At 35.6% G+C, this 20315-nt stretch overlaps 3 protein-coding genes across 5 annotated transcripts; 2 read left to right on the plus strand and 1 right to left on the minus strand.

The window, feature by feature from the left end:
• The first annotated feature begins 272 nt into the window (after positions 1-272).
• LOC121970399 (zinc finger protein-like 1) lies at positions 273-7255 on the plus strand. Its single transcript, XM_042521106.1, has 9 exons — positions 273-535; positions 1041-1121; positions 2475-2592; positions 2667-2761; positions 3523-3594; positions 4169-4504; positions 4651-4756; positions 5926-6097; positions 6907-7255. Exons 1-9 carry the CDS (start codon positions 512-514, stop codon positions 6992-6994), a joined length of 1092 nt encoding a protein of 363 aa, XP_042377040.1. The 5' UTR covers positions 273-511; the 3' UTR covers positions 6995-7255.
• Positions 7256-10723: 3468 nt separating this feature from the next.
• On the plus strand, positions 10724-12166 carry LOC121970401. 3 transcript variants are annotated; one of them, XM_042521110.1, is made up of 4 exons: positions 10724-10849; positions 10952-11069; positions 11336-11515; positions 11600-12166. In XM_042521110.1, the coding sequence occupies exons 1-4, from the start codon at positions 10835-10837 to the stop codon at positions 11692-11694; spliced, it is 408 nt and encodes a 135-aa protein (XP_042377044.1). In that variant the 5' UTR covers positions 10724-10834; the 3' UTR covers positions 11695-12166. The 3 variants fall into 3 exon arrangements, with proteins under 3 accessions (XP_042377044.1, XP_042377042.1, XP_042377043.1); XM_042521108.1 differs by having other exon boundaries at positions 11339-11515; XM_042521109.1 differs by having other exon boundaries at positions 10788-11069.
• A 37-nt stretch (positions 12167-12203) lies between these two features.
• On the minus strand, positions 12204-15267 carry LOC121970400 (protein SYM1-like). Its single transcript, XM_042521107.1, has 4 exons — positions 14915-15267; positions 13764-13992; positions 12633-12757; positions 12204-12558 (listed from the first exon to the last, which is right to left on the minus strand). Exons 1-4 carry the CDS (start codon positions 15209-15211, stop codon positions 12460-12462), a joined length of 750 nt encoding a protein of 249 aa, XP_042377041.1. The 5' UTR covers positions 15212-15267; the 3' UTR covers positions 12204-12459.
• Between the last annotated feature and the right edge of the window lie 5048 nt (positions 15268-20315).

Here is a 20315-nt window from a genome sequence, read left to right on the forward strand (position 1 = left end):
CGTTTTAGTGCTCTTTTTAATAAAAAAATCACTAAAACGTTCAACTTTAGATAATAAATTATTAGATTTAGAAATATGTATAATCTTGAAATTTGATTGTCAAAGAATTGAACACGTATCTCTTTTAAAATTAAATATAAATTTTAAGTTTTCTTATTTATATTATTTAAGATATAATTATCATTAACTTGAATAATTGATATAAATATATATAATTTTCTATAATAAACAAATATACATTACATGGACATTTATAACGGCCCGTCCGCTTCCCCGTAATGTCGGAACCGGTTTAGTCACAATTCCTCTTTGCAACTTAATTCATTTCATTTCCGAATTCCGAGCACGTATGAAATCTGTTCTCCTGGATTCGGCGTTATAATTCAATTCCAGATCTCGCCATTGTTCGGCTTCGTGTAGCTTTTCCTAGATCTCTTTGATCTCGAGGCTTCATTCGTTCATTTTTCACTCCGTTTTCTCGCCGGTACTTCCTGGATCTTCGATCTATGAGATGGTTGTCTGCAAATGTCGCAAGGTATTTTTGGATCCGATTTCACTGCTATGGAGTTGTTATTACGGCGTAGTTATGTTAATTTGTGTTCAAAAGACGTTTTTCCGGCCATTTGGCCGTTCAAAATCGTGTCCGGAACTTCGAAGCTATCGCCTTTGGGCTTTGACACTTTGCAAAATTGAAAGCAAAACAATTTGGCAGATTTCTGTTTCAATATTTGGTCAATTGGTTGTGTTCAGAGTTTGATTAAATTTCCCCTTTTGCCTCGATTTGTTTGCTTTCCAATGACGAGGAAAGGTAATATTGGTAGGGCATCGGTTTCTAGCTTATATTTTGTGGCTAAATATTCATTATGAGAGGAGATTATTGAAAATCTGATCAATGAATACGTTCCTATTGATGTCATTTCAGACTTCCGTTAACAGAGAGCTCCATTTATTCTCGAAGGAGAACTACTGTTGTGTATTTGTTTTTTTTTTTTTGTGTGTGTGGTGGAGTTTTCTTGAACTAATGGATCTTTGGTTTGCAGGCAACTAGGCTTTATTGCTTTGTCCATAAAGCTCCAGTCTGTGGAGAATGCATATGTTTCTCAGAACATCAAATCTGTGTGGTACTCATCTAAATTTTTGTGATCTGAGTTGAATTTTCCCATGTAGCTGAACATTTGTGGTAAAAGAGTTCTCGTGCAACTTGCTGATCTGAGCTTCTAGTTGATTTGGAGTCTAGTGCAATTACAACTCTTGCCATTGTTTATAATTTGAGGCACTCTGATGTGCTGTTCAACTAAGTTTTAACTAATAAACTCAGAAAACCAGTTCTTTCACATGGCCAGTTTGACTCAGAGTCTTTTATTTTTTACATAGATAGACTTGACACAAAAACCTAGAGGTAAGTGCACATATAAAGGTTCTTATTTAATGTTGCAAGTCAGTCACAAAGATATCCCTGTTTTTCTACTCATCGTTCAACAAAACCTTCTCATTTCACATAGATGATGATATGGTTCCAGAATAGTGAGTTTCCTTCTTCCGATATTCTGAGTTAAGGTTGCTGCTTTGTATCTGTGTCAAGATATGTATAACTTGATATTATGATTGTAAGCCATAAGTTCCAGTACATTGATTTGACACTTACTGTTTCCAAGGAGTAGGTTTCTTTCTTCAATCATGATTCACTTACATGTGATGGAAAACCCATGGTTGGATCTAGGCCCTTTGACTTTAATTACATGTGCAGTTTCTTAACAAGGGCAGCAAGTTTTAGAAGAAGATAAGGATGTATTCAAATACTTTAACACCTTGATATTAACCCCTGTTGTTTGCGCTGTTGGACTTTAAGTAGGACACACATTATGATGATGATCACTAACAATGTTGATTTTGTTCAATAATTATATTATATATTGGTTTGCATATTACTCTTGTGGTTTGACTTTTTTTTTTCCGTTGACTATGATGATTTTCTTTTTTATGTTTGATGAGGGATGTTGGAAATTTCTCAGAAACAATTTTACTAGAGCTATAGAAGACAATTAAATTGAAACCATTTATGATTATATTACCCGCTTTGTTCAGTTATAATTAAGGATCAGTTTTCCTCCACCTTTTCATTTTTCATTTACATGAATTTCTTGTATGTTCTTAATTGTTTGAAAATTCACCGTGTCACTTGTAATGATGTACTTTGTGTTAATTATGAACAATACTCATGATTATCTTCAATTGTTTTTTTCCTCAATTCTCCATCTTTTGAGTCAGGGTTGTAGTTTACATTGCAATTGTCCATGTAGAAAGAATCTTCTGGTAACTTTTGGCATGCTCTTTTCCTTCTTACTAATTAACAAACATATATCCAGGTTAGTGAGATTGTAATTAATGTAATTCAAGTGTGATCACCTGACTTTTCCTGAATATTTAGGTGAAGAAGTATTCTGACCACTTCACTTGATTTTTTTAATTTTCAGGTGAAAAAGTACTCTGATTGGGTCATTGATGGGGAATATGATTGGCCACCAACATGCTCTTTCTGCAATGCTACATTAGAAGAAGGAAAGGATCAAACTACAAGATTGGGTTGCTTGCGTAAGTTGCTTATATGTCTATTTATTCTTGCAAACTGAAATTGCTTATTACTTTTTGTATTTTTTAAAATTCAGATCTTATGCACACAAGTTGCTTGGTCTCACATATTAAGAGCTTCCCACCTCAAACTGCACCTGCAGGATATGTTTGTCCTACATGTTCTACCCCTGTAAGTTATACTAGCAAACCTTTCATCAAATGTTTTTTGGTTGCATAATCAGTTAGCAATTAGGGGTTAAGATTTGATACATTACTTTTATGTCAAAAGACCAAAATTATATGATGCCTGATGGTTAAATCTATTTATCCATGCAATTGTCCTTAAAGAACTTAAGTACTATTTTGGGCTTCATTTTGGTGTACATACGGAGTTTTTTTTTCTTTCTTTCAATTTCAATGGATTTTCTCAATACAACTACAGGCCATTGTACACTATTTATTATGGTTCTCAAATTTTGATCAAATTAGCAAGGGAAATTATGGGAAGAAAGCAGAATGACCGAATCCTTATAACTTACTAGAGTAGAAAGGTCATAAAGTAGTTCGAAGATACTGGTTCAATAAAATATTTTCTGATGAAACGCATATGTAAAGTTTCCACACATCAGATACATGGCAGACCACATTGAATATTTTCATGTGTCATGAGTTAATTTATATAAGATTTTCCTTGTCTTTTCTTTTGTATTACTCGCAAAAGACTGAAATAATTTATTACTTACACAGTTACACTTACCTTTATATATGCTTATTACTGGTAATTCTAAATGGTGTTGCTATTTATTTTGATTAAACTCAAGTCATATAAATGATTCCTTGGACTCAGTCACTGAAGTAAGAATTATATGGGATTGCATGTTTTGTTGAGAAATTTGTCCTGGAAATGGTGATGAGTTTTTTCATGTCTCAATTAATAACACTTTGTTGTAGATATGGCCCCCTGTAAGTATCAAAGATACAGGATCTCGCTTGCATTCAAAGCTTAAGGAAGCAATAATTCAGGTAAAACCTGTTTGCTTATAAATCCATACTGTTATATTCTGGTAGTTTGTATTATTAATCTTATCACATAAAAGTTTCATACTTTAAGATATGATACCTGTTTATATTGGTGTTTTATCATCCATCAATTTCTTGTTATGTCTTTTAAATGCAGTAGGTCTATTTCAGATTGAACTATGAAGCTGTTGTTATGTGCTATTTGAGGTGTTGTCTTGTTGTTGATTTTGTAAGCTACCTACTAGATTTTAAAAAAATTACACATGAAATTAGAGAATTAGCAAGGACAATGTAAGACTTAGTTTAGCTTAGACTTTGGTTCAGGGGAACTCAGTCAGCTTGTGTGATGTATCTCTAGAAGATAGCAACTGGAAGTTACTTGTTTCTCATCATAAGTACCATATATCCATCCCTCTACAAACTATGACTCAGTTAAAGATGTTTGAGATTCAATTGCACCGATTGCTTTTTATTCATTCTCCTTGGATGTTTTTATTTCCTGTAAATATCCTCCAGACAGAATACTGAAGTTCTTTGAATTGTTAAACATTTACTATATTCTGTCTAACTTTTGCAGAGTGACCTGGAGAAAAATGTATTTGGAAATCATGTAGTTTCTTCTACTGCATCAGAGCACCGAGTTCCTCCTGCTTTTACTTCTGATCCATTGGTTCGCATATCTGTGGCTGAAGAGAAAGACAAAGGTAGAACAGCTTCAGTTAATTCTGATAAAGATTCAAGACCGACAATATCTTTACCAGTCACAGATGACAAGTACTTTGATGAATTATATAACACGAGTGTTGGAGCTGGTTCTTCCAAGGTTACAGAATCTGAGATTATTGAAGTTGATGGTCCTAATGCTTTAGAAAACCAATTGATGAAAGATCAGGAACCCCTTCCTATAAAAACTGTGAGTTTGATGAACCTAGGTCTTACTTGAAAGCAATAAACTTCTGTATACAACATTCAATGATATATTTCATGTTTCTATCATCTGATTTCTTCCAAAGTGCCTCAGTGATCTTAACAGTATGCTAAATTGTGTCGCTTGTGCAGCCAGGGGCCACTACAAGGAAGCCAACTTACAATGAGAAGAAGTATTCTGAAACATCGTACCATGCAGATGATGAAGATGGAACAAACAAAAAGTACACAAGACGAGGTAAGATGATGAAGCCCCTACCTTTGTGTCTACATTGAGTTCTCTGAAGGTTTGTGATTCTATTATATCTGTGAATTTGACTGTTAAGCATACAGTCAATTCCTATTGTATATTTGGTTTCATGAATAAACAAAACTCATGGGTTTGTAAGTGTATTTTCTTGGTGCATTGTCCGTTTTTCAAGGAAAGATGGGCCAATAGTCTGCCTTGTATTTGATGTATGGTTACATACAAGGGTATACAGGTATCTCTTAGCTATCTACAAGGTGAAACATGGTGACTCAGGAGTTGCATGTCCTGAGTCACCAGAAGGGGATTGTCTGACAGGGTTAAGCCAATCCAAGGTCTGTTTGGGCAAGTAGCTTCAATTGTAATCCTATTTTCATTCACTCCCAGTGCTCCAAATCAATCCAAAGCTCCTATCTTCAGACCACAGGCCAGATTGTCTCTAAGTCAACACTTTTGGCTTGTTGAATATTCACTCACTAGATTATTTACATCTGGAAATATGGTAAAAATGGACCTTAGTGATTTCCTAACAATATAGTCTACCATGGAGTTTGCAATTGTTCAACCTTTTTTTTTTGTCAAAAGGCTGACAGATATACCCGTCCTTTACTGAAAAAATGTAACTTTTTACACCCTCACTTCCAATCCTCCATCTGGCAATCTGGATGTAGGCTTAGATAATTAGCAAACACATCTAGTAATGCACCACTAGCCTTTCTCCTCAAAGCTTCCTTCGCTAACCTATCTGCAATATAGTTTTCATCTCTTACAGTGTGCTTGAAACCTTTTTTTCACTCCTTGCTCCAAATCTCTTTATCGCCAGGACTCTGGTTTCCACAAGTCTGTGTGGAACTTCCCAACCTCTAATACAACTTATGCTTCTCCACCGTCTACTTATGTTACAACTATTCCGATTTTGAATATCTATCAATTAGTTTCCCAACAAAAAATAATGAGAAGTTGCTTCTTTTGGTTGAAAATATTGTATGTAGTGATCTATGGAGTTGGTTCGCTGATGGTGTTCAGTCAATATGGTAACCCTTAATCTCAATCTATTGTCTGGATGTTTGAGATTGGCGTGGATTGTTTAAGTAGCGACCTTCTACAAGCCAATGGCAATTTAAATTAATTCACATCTCACTGACTTTTACTAGCTGCAGGTCCCTTTCGCAACAAGTTTCTGAGGATGTTGCTGCCTTTCTGGTCAAATGCACTGCCTACTCTACCAGTAACTGCTCCAACATCACGCAGTGGTGTACATGACGGAAAAGTGCGCCATCAAAAATCTTCAAGGATGGACCCTAGGAAAATATTACTCATCATGGCAATCATGTAATTCCTCCACCACCTGCCCTTGCTTATATGGTTTATTGATTATTCCAATTACAATGCCGTCATCTCAATAATAGAAATCTTCTCTTGATAAAAATATGCATGCAACGTGCAGGACTTGTATTTATGTGAAAATTAAAGGAAACAATTTCTCTTCAGGAAATCTGCTTTAATGATTTAACAAGTTTTGCATTTGCTAGATAAGAAGATTAAAAGGACTTATAATATCTGTTGACTGCCTTTGGAATTTTAGATACATAGAGGCTGTTCTAAGTGCTTGTCCTTCAATAGATTTCGTTCCAATCTGAAAATTTATTACATCTTAAGTAATATTGTATCTACTTGAGTGATGAGAAGAGAAGAAATAAAGGAAGAGTGGTGAGTGAGGAGGGGAGAAATTTAAGGAAAGGAGAGGATAGCGGTTTCCTTTATTTTGTCTATTTGCAAAATTAACCCTTTGATTTTGTCATTCTCAAGATCTGCAGGGCTAAAACAGTTTGTTCAATGCTTCTTTTGTTTTTTTTTTTTTTGCTCTTCTCCTTTCTTCCATCCACTTTTGCACTAGATCAAAAGTGGGGAAATTTGCTTCAAATGACTCTTGTCTACACTTTTGCATTTTCTTCTAAGTAGACAAGGGAATCGACTACTTTCACTGCTAATTGTGCTACCTTCTCAATTAGACACAACATAAAGGTTAATATTTCTTTTAATATGGTTTATAAATAGCCTCATGCGTAATTAAGATGACAGAAACTGCAAAGTGGAAATATATTCATACAAGCTTATTGGAAGATGTTTCTTGTGAGCAGGGCCTGCATGGCAACAATGGGAATATTGTACTACAGATTGGCACAGAGCAGTCTAGATGAAAACACACCAGAAGATGAGCTCCAGTAGCTACCGTCTTTCCTTCTTGATCGGCGATTTCTATCAGGGTTTTTTATAGTTTGTCCAATGCCAACTTGTCATTAAAATTCTTCCCATTGCTGTCATGAATTCTGGAGGCACAAGAGGCATACAGAAAGAGTGTTGTTGAGTATTTTTTTTTTCTTTTTTAAAAAAAACAAGTGTTGTCGATGTATTAACTGCAGAAAATGTTACTTCATATACTTGTCTCATAAATCATGTTCAACAAAGACATCTTTCTATTCCCTTCTTTGATGAATGTGCACAAAACAAGTTCATGGCTCTTTTTCTTAGTATGTTGTAGAGCACTGTGTGGTCATTTAGCTGAATCTTCTACTTCAGTAGATTTCCTCTAGTATTCAACTTGTCAATTCTCTCAATGGAATCAGCTAACTGAATTACCACTGCATCTATGCGAAAGACGGCAACCTGAAGGTCTAAGTATAATCAAGTTGTATTCCTTTAGTCGACTGAATCAAGACGCGAACCCGAAGGAAGGTCGACACAATTCGCAGGGTGCCAACGGTTCCATCCAAAAGGATCCATCAAATGTTGTGGAGATTGGATTAGGGATGACAATGGGTAAGATTTAGATAGGATTTCATATCCTTCATATCCATCTTCATTGATTATATCTATACCCATACTCATCCCTATACCCATCGGGTATTTAACTTTCATACTCATCCCCATATCCGTTGGAGTTTCGAGTACTCATATCCTACCCATCATCCTATTATTTCCTATCATTCTCATTTAAAAAAAATATTTCAATGTACTTGTCAACTCTTCCTCGTCTCACGCTCTTTCGATCGGATGAACATTTTCCGTGGAAAAGAAGATGAGATGAGTGTTGATAATAGGATAAAGAGACAAACTAAATTTTTTTTCTAAGATGAAAAACGGTCTGAAATTTTTTCTTTCCCAATAAAAATAAGACTTATAAATAAATAAATAAATATATCGGGTATCGAGTAGGGTATGAATAGGATTTTACTATATCCGCCTTCATATTCATACCCAAAATACTCATACCCAAATATCTATTTATTATCATCCCTAAAATGAATATGGTTCCGTACGCGGGAAAGGGACGACAAATAATGTAAGTGAGATAGCGACTCGCGGATCCGTGGAAGAAGCACCACCTCAACTCAACCACGATATTTGATGCGGATTGCAAGAAGATCTATTCGGATCCAAATGCGGCATGTTTGGTGGAGGCAGAATCTATCAAAAATTTATCCTCTGTTTCGTCCCTTAATGAATCCTATGACGTGGCACGCACCATCCACACGCACACACGAGAAGATAAGAAGTGATGCTGTCACCTCATATTTTGTTAACGTCCATCGTTTACAAAACCATGAGTAGGCCGGTAAATACATTATGTATTTCTTGGATAAATTTGGTGTTGGATTTAATAAGAGTTTATATATGTTTGTTCATGATCAATTAAATAAATAAATTTAAATAATTTATTAAATTAAATAAGTTTAAAAATATATGTGTTCAGTTCGTTAATATTCTTGAACAATGTTCATGAATAATGTTCGTAAATAATATTCGTGAACAATGTTCACGAACCATATTTATTAATAAAATTCTTATAAAAAATAATAAAATAAAATAAATAAATAAATAAATTTGAATTATCAAATTTAATAATTAATCAAACAACTAAATACTTCAAATAATCAAACAAGCTTAATTGAAAGCTCGGTAACATCTAAATAAATCAAACTCGAACCAAGCTTAAGTCAATTTTGAATTAGAGTTCGATAACATCTAAACGAACCAAGCTCAAGTCAAGTTTCAAACAAGCTCAACTTCGTAAAAAATAAACCAAGTCAAGCTTGAACAATCATTTCAAAAACTTGATTCATTTTAAACTCGGCTCGACTTGATTTAGCTCGATTATCTTATCAAATAAATTTATATATGTTAAACCCCGGCTTGACTAATTTATAACCATAATTATGGATGTCTTATTTCCAATTGAAATTAAATGAACATCCCATTTAATATAAACAGTCAAATTATTCAGTCGTATACAGATTAACAATTAGTTTCTATAATAGCGTTGCGGATAGCATTTATACGTTGGGAAAAACTATTCGATGGTTTTTACAATAACATTAAATCTAAAAGTATTTTCAAGATAAAATGACGTCCATTTAACTTTTTTTTAGAAAAAGTTATTTCTTTGATATTTCTTTTAATTTAGAACGCCTTTTTTATTTGTATCTATTTTATAATGAATCAAATTTAAGTCTGAGTTATTTTTACCCTTTTTTTTTTTAAATATATATCTTGAGCACTTAAGCGTTTATCTAGATAGGTACATCCACATGTAAAGAACAACCAATCAACTACATTTAATTATTTGGCCTCTAAATTTTTATATTATTTGATTCGAGTAGCACAAAGTGGTTTTCGCAAGGCGTTTGGTGGAATGAACACCAAGACCACCAAATTCTACAACCAAAAAATAAAAAATAAAATAATAATAATAATAATAATAATAATAATAATAATAAACAAATAAAATTAAAAATAATAATATTATTATTGTTATTAAAAAAACATATTTGAAAGGTGCTTTGAAAAAATAGTAAATTAGAATAAAAAATCTCTAACCATAATTTCAACGTAATCCCCATATTCGAAAAAAAAAAAAATTATATTTCCGCACCTTGTATATAAAATTTTATTTGCTTCAATTCTCTCATGTAAATATCATTACCTAATTATTTCTCAAATTTTTTAAATACAAAAAAATTTAAAAAGAAATATAATTTCTCTTAAATTCAGTACTTTAAATTAAAATTGAATATATTTTCTATTAAAATTACCTTTCATTTTTTTTTAAAATACAAAAATCTAAATATAAATATAATTCTCTAAATTTAAAAGAAATTATATGCATTTAAAACTTTTTATATTTAAAAATATCAGAGGTAATTTTATAAATAAGTGTGACTAGGGAGTGGAAACGTGCGAGAGGCTTTATTAATGGACTCTTATCTCGTTATAGCAAAGCCGATCGAAACTGGAAAAGTGAAGCTTTTTTACCGGATGAAGCCATCAGCATCAACCTTTGGCTTCATAATTCCTAGATCGAACAATATTCATAAATGGGATGGGGCTCGTCGATCTGTCTCGGCGTATACTGCACCAACATTTGTATTAGTGGTGGTGGAGCCGCCCACACGTACGGCTGCGCCATCCTTCGCCGGCAGCGCGTGCGCCCATGTCTATCCTCTCTCCTCTCTCCCGGACGTCCATGTGCATCGATGATAATTGAGATAAGAAGAAAAAAGACAGGGAATTGTGATAAATGAATCCTTGTCGTTTCCAAGAACTTCTTGCTGGTATTTGGGTCTTCCCTGGCTCATGGTCCCTTTCAGTTTCAACTCTGCAAAATCCTGCTGCTCATGTTTACAATTATGCCCGATGACTTTGTACCTCGGGAACACAGAATTAATCGAGGGCCTCATCATCTCCATGCTCATGTTTTGTTCTCTTTTCAAACCATTGGGATGAATCTCGAAACCTCGTTGAGAAATTCTCTGTATGACTGCAATATTTTAAGTGCGAAGCTCTGTCAGTTTTATCGCCCAGCCAATAATGCGCAACTCCCCATGTGATAATATCCAATGGATAGATACATCGTGAACTCAGTCAACTTTGTCACTGTTTACTTTAAACCTTTAAACCCATAAATATGAATCTTAACCATAAATATGAGTCCTGCAGTTTCCCTTTAAATTATTGATCTGTTATCTTTCCCTGGCACTGTCGGAGGCATGTTTTCCCTGCAGACTAGACATGTACCTGGCCAAGGTATTGAGATTCGTTTGCCATGCTTTGGGAGAGTCAAGTCTATTTAAATATTCCAGTGGGAGCCTCCGTAGGGAGTCTTAAACCTTCCATCTGCCTTGCCAGATCGATCGTTCCAAGCAAATTGCGGCTTCAAGTTGTGTGAGAGAGACTGAGGATATAATTTCACTTCTCCATGTTCTGCTAAGGTTGCTGAGGAAGGTGGCTCATAAAAAGAACTCAGGTGAGGGTTCCTTGTCCCAATTTTGCATGGAAGTTTTTGAGTTCTTCAGATGGGTTCTTCATGTAAATCTGCTACAAATAGAAGAGTTAATGATGGGGAGAAATCGATATTACACAAAAAGGGGAAGATCTTGCTGTTTTTCTTTTTTTTTGAAGTCAAGTCAATTTCAGAAACTATCATTTACTTCTCAAAAAACTGAAGATGAACTTAATTTCTTAGAATTTGTTGTAGTTCTTGAGGATACACTCACCTTGACTGTGCATCAGCAGTTTTTTACAGAGGCGTTGATCCTTGTTTGAGATCATTTCTTGGGAGAATTAGCCAAGAATCACGGGAAGAACTATTCTCACATTGCGTAAATGGAAGGATTCCTCAATCAGCATGGCGAAGAATACATATCAGTGAAGAAGGTGATGTTGAAACAGGAAGAAACTTTCAGGCACCAGGTAGAACTTGCTTCCTCTTCTGATCTGATCATCCATGAAGTTGATGTAAGGTTTGGTAATTTTTGGATTCCTCACCTTATCCAGGTCCAGGAACTTCATCGCGTGTACCAAATTCAGAAATTGTTGATGAAAGAAGCACAACCAAACCGCAAACCCTCGAAACAAACAAATCAAACTAACTCAGACAAGTGCACACCTGAACACTCTGATGAACTGAAAGTTGATGCTGATGAAGAGGGTGACTTGGAGCTGACACTTGCCACCGGCAGTAGAACTCAATGGAAGAAGAAAAGTGCTTCATACATTTCAGACTCGGGATCAGGTTTTTCTTCAACCTCAGGCGACTCAGCAGGTAGGAGGCAGACGAAGAGTGTCTGGCCTCTGACACATGATTCTATAAGATTCATAGAAAGGAAGAATACAGGTTTGAAGATTGAGAAAATGAAACAGGATGAACTGAAGCAGCCTTCTTGGCTCTTCCTCTGCAATAAGCAACATAGCATGGTAGCTTCTTTAGGATTGTAATGAAAACATGAAACATATTCGATCTGTAACGTCCTCATTCAAAAACCTTACAATTCATTCTACAATGCAGAAAAAGGTTGGAGTTCTGTAAACGCAAAGCATGCAGAAGTTAGCATTCTCTGAAGATTCAGTCTTGTGCATGTTTTGTTCAAAATGCAAGTACTAAAAAGACCTTATACTAAGATCTAAGAATACCTTCATTATCGTTGGATCACACTCAAAACTTATTGACCATCATTTTAAGAACATTTGAACTTACAAATAAATCTTTTGCAGGCCTTTGCCTGAGTTTCTCCAAAGAAAATGGCAAGTCTCGTACAAACTTAAAATTTAAGAAGCTAAACTATGCAGTTCGTTGTAACTTAACAATGTCGTGAAATTCAGAAGGAACTGAATGCTAAGACAGTGATGGGGAATTGTCACATAGCCAAGATTGTCTCAGTGGTTGCCTTCTCCAAGCTTGCCATGTATGTCATATAGACGGTCCAAACAAAGGTGAATAAATTGCTCACGAGTGGCTAACAAGAAATAATGGAAATGGTTAATCACTAAACAGCTAACAATAATGTCCATAACAATCTTTTTGAAATACCTGCAGACGAATAGGGATGAATTTGAAGGTGATAAAGTCACATATAGGCCAGTACATGATGCCACTCTTTAGCGCGGGAAGCATGTCTCTATTTAGCCTGGCAAAGATTTCTTCAACAGTTTCACCTAAGGATGACGATAACAGATTGTATTAGTTATAGAAGAAATGAATGCTGCTAACCTACATAAGAACAATTGAAATGTATCTAGTAAACAGTAGTTTGTTTAGATGTACAACTTTTTGCAAAAAGCAAGTATTAGAAAACAGAAAGGCCAAGGGATCATAAGAGTATAGTTATCCACTTCCAAATTGCTAACTGTAACTTTAGTTAGCTTGATGGCTGTCACCCAAAGTACTAGGAGAGAAGGTCTAAATGTTGAAAGATTACTTCGATCTTTACTCAGTCTTTCCAGTTTACCTGGCCAAATAGAGTTGTGCCCTCAATCTTGATAATCACTATACTTAAAGAAGTATATCTCCAGATAATGCAAGGAGAAGACTGAATTTTACTGGGGAAAAAATGGCAAGTGGTTTTACCGGATGCACCATTGAGGTAAATTGCAATAGATTTTAACATAAAATAAAATAGAGTTTCTTGGAAATGATCCAAACTGTAAGCAAAATTAGGTAAAATATGATTACATTTAGCGTGTTGTTGCGAAGCACCAACAAAGCCGGTTAGTCAATACAATAAAATCGATGCTAATAAATACTAAAAGGATCACATACACCATGTTTAAGGCCTTGAGGTAGAACTTCATACAGATTCGAACTTGAACGGTTACAATCTTATGTGAGCTTTTAAGCATGTGTTTGTTCTGCCTCGAACTAAAAGTGTGTCAAACTCATTTAGTTTTGTAAATAACCAAAATGTTAAATCCAATTTATTTATCAATATAAGTGAATCAAGCTTCAGCTTGACTCGTTCAAACCAAATCAAGATCATTTCAAGCTTATATCTTGTGGTTGGAATTTTGAAATCAATAATCAGTTACCTAGTTAGAAGGGACAATTAGAAAAGTGTATGTAATGACGCCAATTATCTATCATTTTGAATAATGCAACATCTCCCATATTGATCACAATGTAGATTCATTTACTAATGTAGTTCCTGGAAAGAATGTACACTACCTTGTAGTGCTGCATTTAGTGAGAAGAAGACTCCGGTTATTATAGGCCCATATATAGTTTGTCCAAGTGCCATCTTTTTGAAAGTAGTTAAAATATCATGTTTGGGAAGAATTCTGGAAACGAAATTGAACCAAAAATGCAAAGACGGTCCCGAAATGAGCATCCCATAGCCAGCCATTCTTATGATTCTTACAAAATCAAGATTCTTGAATGAGGAGGATGAAATTATCTGTTAACCAGAAAAACTAGATGCCATTAACATCCAATCTAGAATTATCGATTCCAAAATAATACATGGAATCAAATTTGAAAGACAGTGGATAAGGTCAGATGCTGGAAAATCTATGTGATAACTACTGAAAAGAAAATATCATTCAATTACAGAAGAAATAGAAATCAACAGTGCAAGTACAAATTGATCCAAGGAAGAATGCATTCAGATTTACTCCGCTTAATATATGTAATGACTTCCATTTCATTATGAATTCTAAACTCAATTTTATTCTGAATTGAACAATGAATATTAATCCCACAAATGAAAAACACAAACATAAAATGAACATCTAATTTTTCACAACAAGAGATATTGATGAAGATAGCATCAACAGGATATACAATGTAGTTACTTTAGTCTTATGAGATATTCGTGTGCTTCTTAGGGGAAAAGAAAATTTTGCGATACATACAACCATATGATATAAGTCAAAACGTTGGGCAATTGGAAAACAAACATATGAGACACAAATACATACAACCATATGAGACACACAAGTTGTTTACACACTACGACTAGAAACTGCAGCATGCATGAAAGGACTTTCAAAAACAATTATCAGTCATCAACCTTTCAAGCCTGTTGTCTGGTCTTTTTGGATGTTACAAATAACAAAAGCGAGAAGATTAAGCATAAGATAACTAACATTACCATATTTCAAAAAGGTTAATGATTTTCAAAGTCGTGCATGAACTCTAAAAACCTGGTTTACAAATAGTTGAATCGAAACTAAACCATAAAAAGTGAAGTTCTATCAGACTCACCATCCTCTCAAACAGGAAATCAGTTGTGGATTCCAATAGATAAAGATACGACCAAACTCTCGACAAATTCAGCGGAAAGAAAGGATTTTTAATCGATGAGAAATAACAGGAACCTGAGAGAAGAGGTCAGCGGCAACGGTGATAGCCGCCGCGGTGAGGCTTTTCGTAAGTATAGGGCGGGTTGAGAGGACGCCGAGGTACCAATTTACGAACCCACTCCGGGCCCAAGAAGAAGACGCAAAAAAGGCTGCCGAAGATAAGGCTGGTGCCAGGTGGTGGGGGCGGACGCAGGCTCTAGCGCGCGTCGACGGGGACTGCGGTAGCTCGCCGCGGAGCGGAAAAGCTCGAAAACGGCTGAGGGGGAGATTGGGCACTCCGAAGCAGACATGTCGAAGGACGCCGCCGCTCATTTCTAGCGCCGGCGATTGAGGGAGAGGATACGGACGGTATGAGGTTCGGCGCGCCATCAAACTTCAGCGGGGTGCGAAAAGTAACTACAAATGGACGCCGCAGATCTAGGGCTGCAAACGAGCCAACCGCAGATCCGCCGCAATGTCGGGAATTTTTCACTTTGATATCAAAAGTTTTGGGGTAATTTGAAATTCCGAGACCAAATCCCATACAAAAAGGGGTAGATCCTCAAGTGAAAAAAATTAGGGGATGCCCCATTTATAGTTACGGTCAGATCGTGATTGTGATCTGATCATAATTGGTTACGATCTCTTTTTGAGTTTACCGTCCTTCTCAGATTATAGTTTAGGTCGGGGTGGATGATCGGAAGCCGTTTGGAGACCGTCGGCAGTGGACAAGTGGTCAAGCAGTCTGCCGTCGAGCGAGGTTCGATTTTTGAGTGGCATTCAATCATCTGCCCCAACCCAAACTATAACCTGAGGGACGGTTGTAACGTCCGACCTTCCTCTATTGATAGCAAGGGTGGCGCTACGCGAACATACATATATGTGCGGTCGTTGCAGCGGAAGAATTTAAATTTAAAACATACGTAGAGAATAATATAATCATGTAAACATATTAAACATGTGAGCATGCTTAGCATTTATGTGTGTAACTTAATTTAATATTTAGTCACTGAAACATAACATAGAATTTAAGCATAATTTAGTTGCCTTTTACTAAACATTCAAGCATGATAAGAAGGTTCTTAGCAATTCTTTAACTAAACCAAGTGTCTATTAGTTCAAGATTTCATGGAAATAATAAAAAGAGAGAGTATAGTTTCACATTCAGTGTAAACCATCAAAAACATCAAGTAGAAAAGCAAGTAATCATGCAAAACTTAGGACATGCATAAGTTCGAAATATAAAACAGATCTCTTCCGTCATGCCACTGCCACACACATCTTTTGCCCCTCCTGCTGCTCCCTTTAGTTTAGCCATTCTTTACCCTTTTCTGCAGTACAAGGAAAAGTAAAACTATAAGCACATAGACTTAGTAAGATCCTTTCCTACTCACAAAAGAAAACGTACATCATGAATTAATATAGAGTAGTGACATGTTCATCTAACCAACATATAGATTTAACATTGCATACTAGCATAAAGTACTGTCATACTCATTTGGGCAAAACATAAACCTAGCATACGAGAGCATAAGCATAAGGTAGTAGCATGTTCATCTAGGCATCATAGACATATCACAAGAGAGCATCTTCCTGAAGCATAATAATCATATAGTATGAAATAAGTATATGCAAGATGTTCTTTTGAAATCATAAATCATATATGCTAGCATACGAGAGCATAAGCATAAGGTAGTAGCATGTTCATCTAGGCTTCATAAACATATCACAATAGAGCATATTCCTGAAGCATAATAATCATATAGCATAAAATAAGTATATGCAAGATGTTCTTTTGAAAACATATATCATATAGGTACTTAAATATAAATCTCAACATGAGGGCCCGACATTGTACCACATACATGATTTGCGCGCATCCCTAAATAAATCTGAGGTAGCTAATCCTGAACCTACTAGGGAACTAGGCCCGTGCTTCGATCTAGTGGCGACGTAGGAGCTCATCCCCTGGACCTTGCTTAGGGTCCGGTACAAGCCATACAAAAGTAAAGTAGCATATCATGTTACTTGTCATATCATAAAGAGTGCTCTTAATCCCAACTTATAGGGAAGCAACGCTTAGGCATTTCATCATACATAAGCCTTGCATAAGCATAACATGATGACATAAAGTTCACATAGCATATCATAGAGAGTCATTATCATGCATAGTTGGGATTTTGAACTTTCTACAAACCCTAATTCATGTCTTGGCCGAAACTTCCAAGGGTCATGGTCTTAGGTCTTAAGCCACTTTAAAACAAGGAAAGCATCATACTAGCATCACATGGTACTTATCATAACATGGGAGACCTTTCGCAAACAAAAAAGGACTTCTAACCCTAGTTTCTTGGTTTGGCCGAAACATACACAAGGCATAGTCTTAGGTTTTAAGCTATTTTAAGCGTGGAAAATATTAAACTAAAATCTCGTAATTCTTAGTATAACATGTGAGACACTTAGCAACCATAGATAGGCTTACCCTAACTTCTTGTCTTGGCCGAAATATACCAAGGGGTAAATCCTAGGTTTTTGAGCATCATTAAACATGGAGACTTTAAACCAATATCACACAATACATAGCATAACATGTGAGACTTTTAGTAAGCATAGATGAGTTTCTAACCCTAAATTCAAGTCTTGACTGAACATATAAAGCATGATTCTAGGTTTCTTTTAAGCAACTTTAAGCATGAAACTTTAAACTAATATCACACAATACATAGCATAGCAAGTGAGACTTTTAGCAAACATAGATGAATTTCTAACCCTAATTTTAAGTCTTGACCGAAACTTATAAAGCATGATTATAGGTTTCTCTTAAGCAACTTTAAGCATAAAACTTTAGACTAATATCACACAATACATGACATAGCAAGTGAGACTTTTAGCAAGCATAGATGAGTTTCTAATCCTAATTTCAAGTCTTGGCCGAAACTTATGAAGCATGATTCTAGGTTCTTTTAAGCATGAAACTTTATCACATAATAGCTTACACATCATGAGAAATCATAAGCAAGCATGGTTAAATTTTTTAAACTCTCTTCAAGCCTTATTTCATGTCTTGGCCGAAACTTACAAAAAAACCAAATCCTAGATTTTAAGCAACATTAAAACATGGACAAAACACTCGCAAACTACTTGTACTGCAGGTGAGGGAGATACTTGCCTCCTCTTGCTTGGTTTACTAAGAAAAGTACCCTTGGTGGAGAAGAAGAAGACTTTCGCTTCTAGAACTCCCTTTTGCTTCTTTTGCTTGTAAGAAGAAGTATGTCTTAGGGACTTCTCTTTATGAAGTTTTCCTAGGAAGGAACCTTTAGCTTGAATTCGGAAATGGGAGAGAAGGAGCTTAGGGTTTCGGTGGAGGGAGAAGAAGGAGGAAGGAGAAAACAAATTCCCCTTGCCCTCTTATTCCTATTTATTCTAAATGAAAGGAAGAAGGGGGGAAGAACACAACTTGTCATTCTCTTGCTTTCTCTCTTCATCACTCTCATTTATTCTTGGTGAAAGAAAAAGGTGTCTCGTTACTTTCCCTACCTTTAACCACCAATTCCATTTCCTTTCTAACAACACTTCCTCCTGGGCTATTGGTTATTCCATACCACTTAAAGCTTGCCATTTGTTAAGAGGTTCAAGGTTCAAGCCTTGACCACTCTTTTTTTTTTGCGGCGTTACAACGGTGAACCTAGAAGGGATTGCAATTAATTATGATAGGATCGCGGTCATGATCCGGCTGACCACGATTCGGCTGGTCACGATCCGACTACAATTATAAATGGTCTATCTCCTGATTCATATTTTCATGACTAGAAGATCTAGACGAAAAAATGTGAGGATTAAAAATAAACTGGTCGAAGTGGCACCCAATTTTATTAAAATAATCAAAATAATATCCTTTAAATCATCAAAGAATATTATTTCTATTTTTGATTAAAAGAACACCTCCACCTGGGCCTCCCTTGTTAAATGATATAACTATTCTCTTGTTTCTATATATATATTATTTTTGTTACGTAAAGAGGGGTAACCCCTCTTAACCTCTAAAGCGGAAGAATAGGAAGAGAGAAAGAGATTGCGCGGAGTAACAAGATAAAGAAGCACAAAAGGAGAGCAAGAACAAGAAAAGAGAAGAGGAAGAAGAAGAATTATCATGGTTCGGCGACGTGTCTACTTCATAAAAACGGCCGAAGCTTTATTAGAATTCTTTCTACAATTCTTTCTACACAAGAGAATCATATTACATGATTCTTGTGATTGTTATTGTGCAATAGGTTTACAATGATCCATATAAATAATGTATAAACCCAAGACTCGGTAAAATCATAATAGAATTTTGTTATGAAAAATTACAACAGAATTCTGTTATGAAAAATCATAAAAAAATTCTATTATATAAAATCGCAACAGAATTTTATTACGAAAAATCTTTACAGATTTTTTTTCCCATAACATCCATCGCATTGGCCTTCATCCAAATATGAGCCACCCTTTAACAATCTCCACCTTGGAGAATATTCACCCCTTTGAAGAACACAAGTATATGAATAAAGCTCCATTTGGATTTCTGGATCTAGGCTTCCTTCCTCTAACATCTAAAGATATGGATTAAGTTTAAGCAATGCTTGAACTTCTCTGTGGTCATTGGCTTTGTCAGCATGTCTGCAGCATTATCTGTAGTGTGAACCTTCTCAAGTTGAATTCCCCGGGAAGCAATCAACTCTTTGATCTTGTGAAACCTCACATCAATGTGCTTGGTTCTTGCATGATACACTTGATTCTCTGTCAAATAGATAGCACTCTGACTATCGCATAACAACTTGACTCCACCTTGCTGAACACCCAATTCTCTAACTAACCTTGTAAGCCAAAAAGTTTCCTTCACTGCTTCAGCTGCTGCCATGTACTCCGACTCCGTAGTAGACAATGTAACAATAGATTGTATCATAGATTTCCAACAAATAGATCCTCCTGCTACAATGAATACATATCCTGTAGTAGGCCTCTTGTTATCTAAATCTCCTGCATAGCCAGCATCTATGTACCCAGCAACTGAAAGATCTTCCAGTTGTCTATTGAACATGATATCATAATCAGTTGTATTTCTCAAGTATTTGAAAATCCACATTATTGCATCCCAATGTGGTCACCAGGATTTGAGAGAAACTTGCTTACCATACTTACTACTTGCGCTAAATCTGGTCTTGTGCAGACAATGACATACATCAGACAACCAACTGCACTGGCATAAAGAACCTTTGACATCTCTTGGATTAGGGGTGTAAATGAGTCAAGCAGCTCGTGAGTTATTCGAAGCTTGATTCGATAAAAGTTCGTTTGAGCTCGTTTAATGAGTCTCATTAAGATAAACAAACTAAGCTCAAGCTTCACAATATTCTGCTCATGAACATGTTCGTTAAGCTCATAAATCAACTTTTAA

This window comes from Zingiber officinale, chromosome 4A, assembly GCF_018446385.1.
Source record: "Zingiber officinale cultivar Zhangliang chromosome 4A, Zo_v1.1, whole genome shotgun sequence".
Lineage (NCBI taxonomy): Eukaryota > Viridiplantae > Streptophyta > Magnoliopsida > Zingiberales > Zingiberaceae > Zingiber > Zingiber officinale.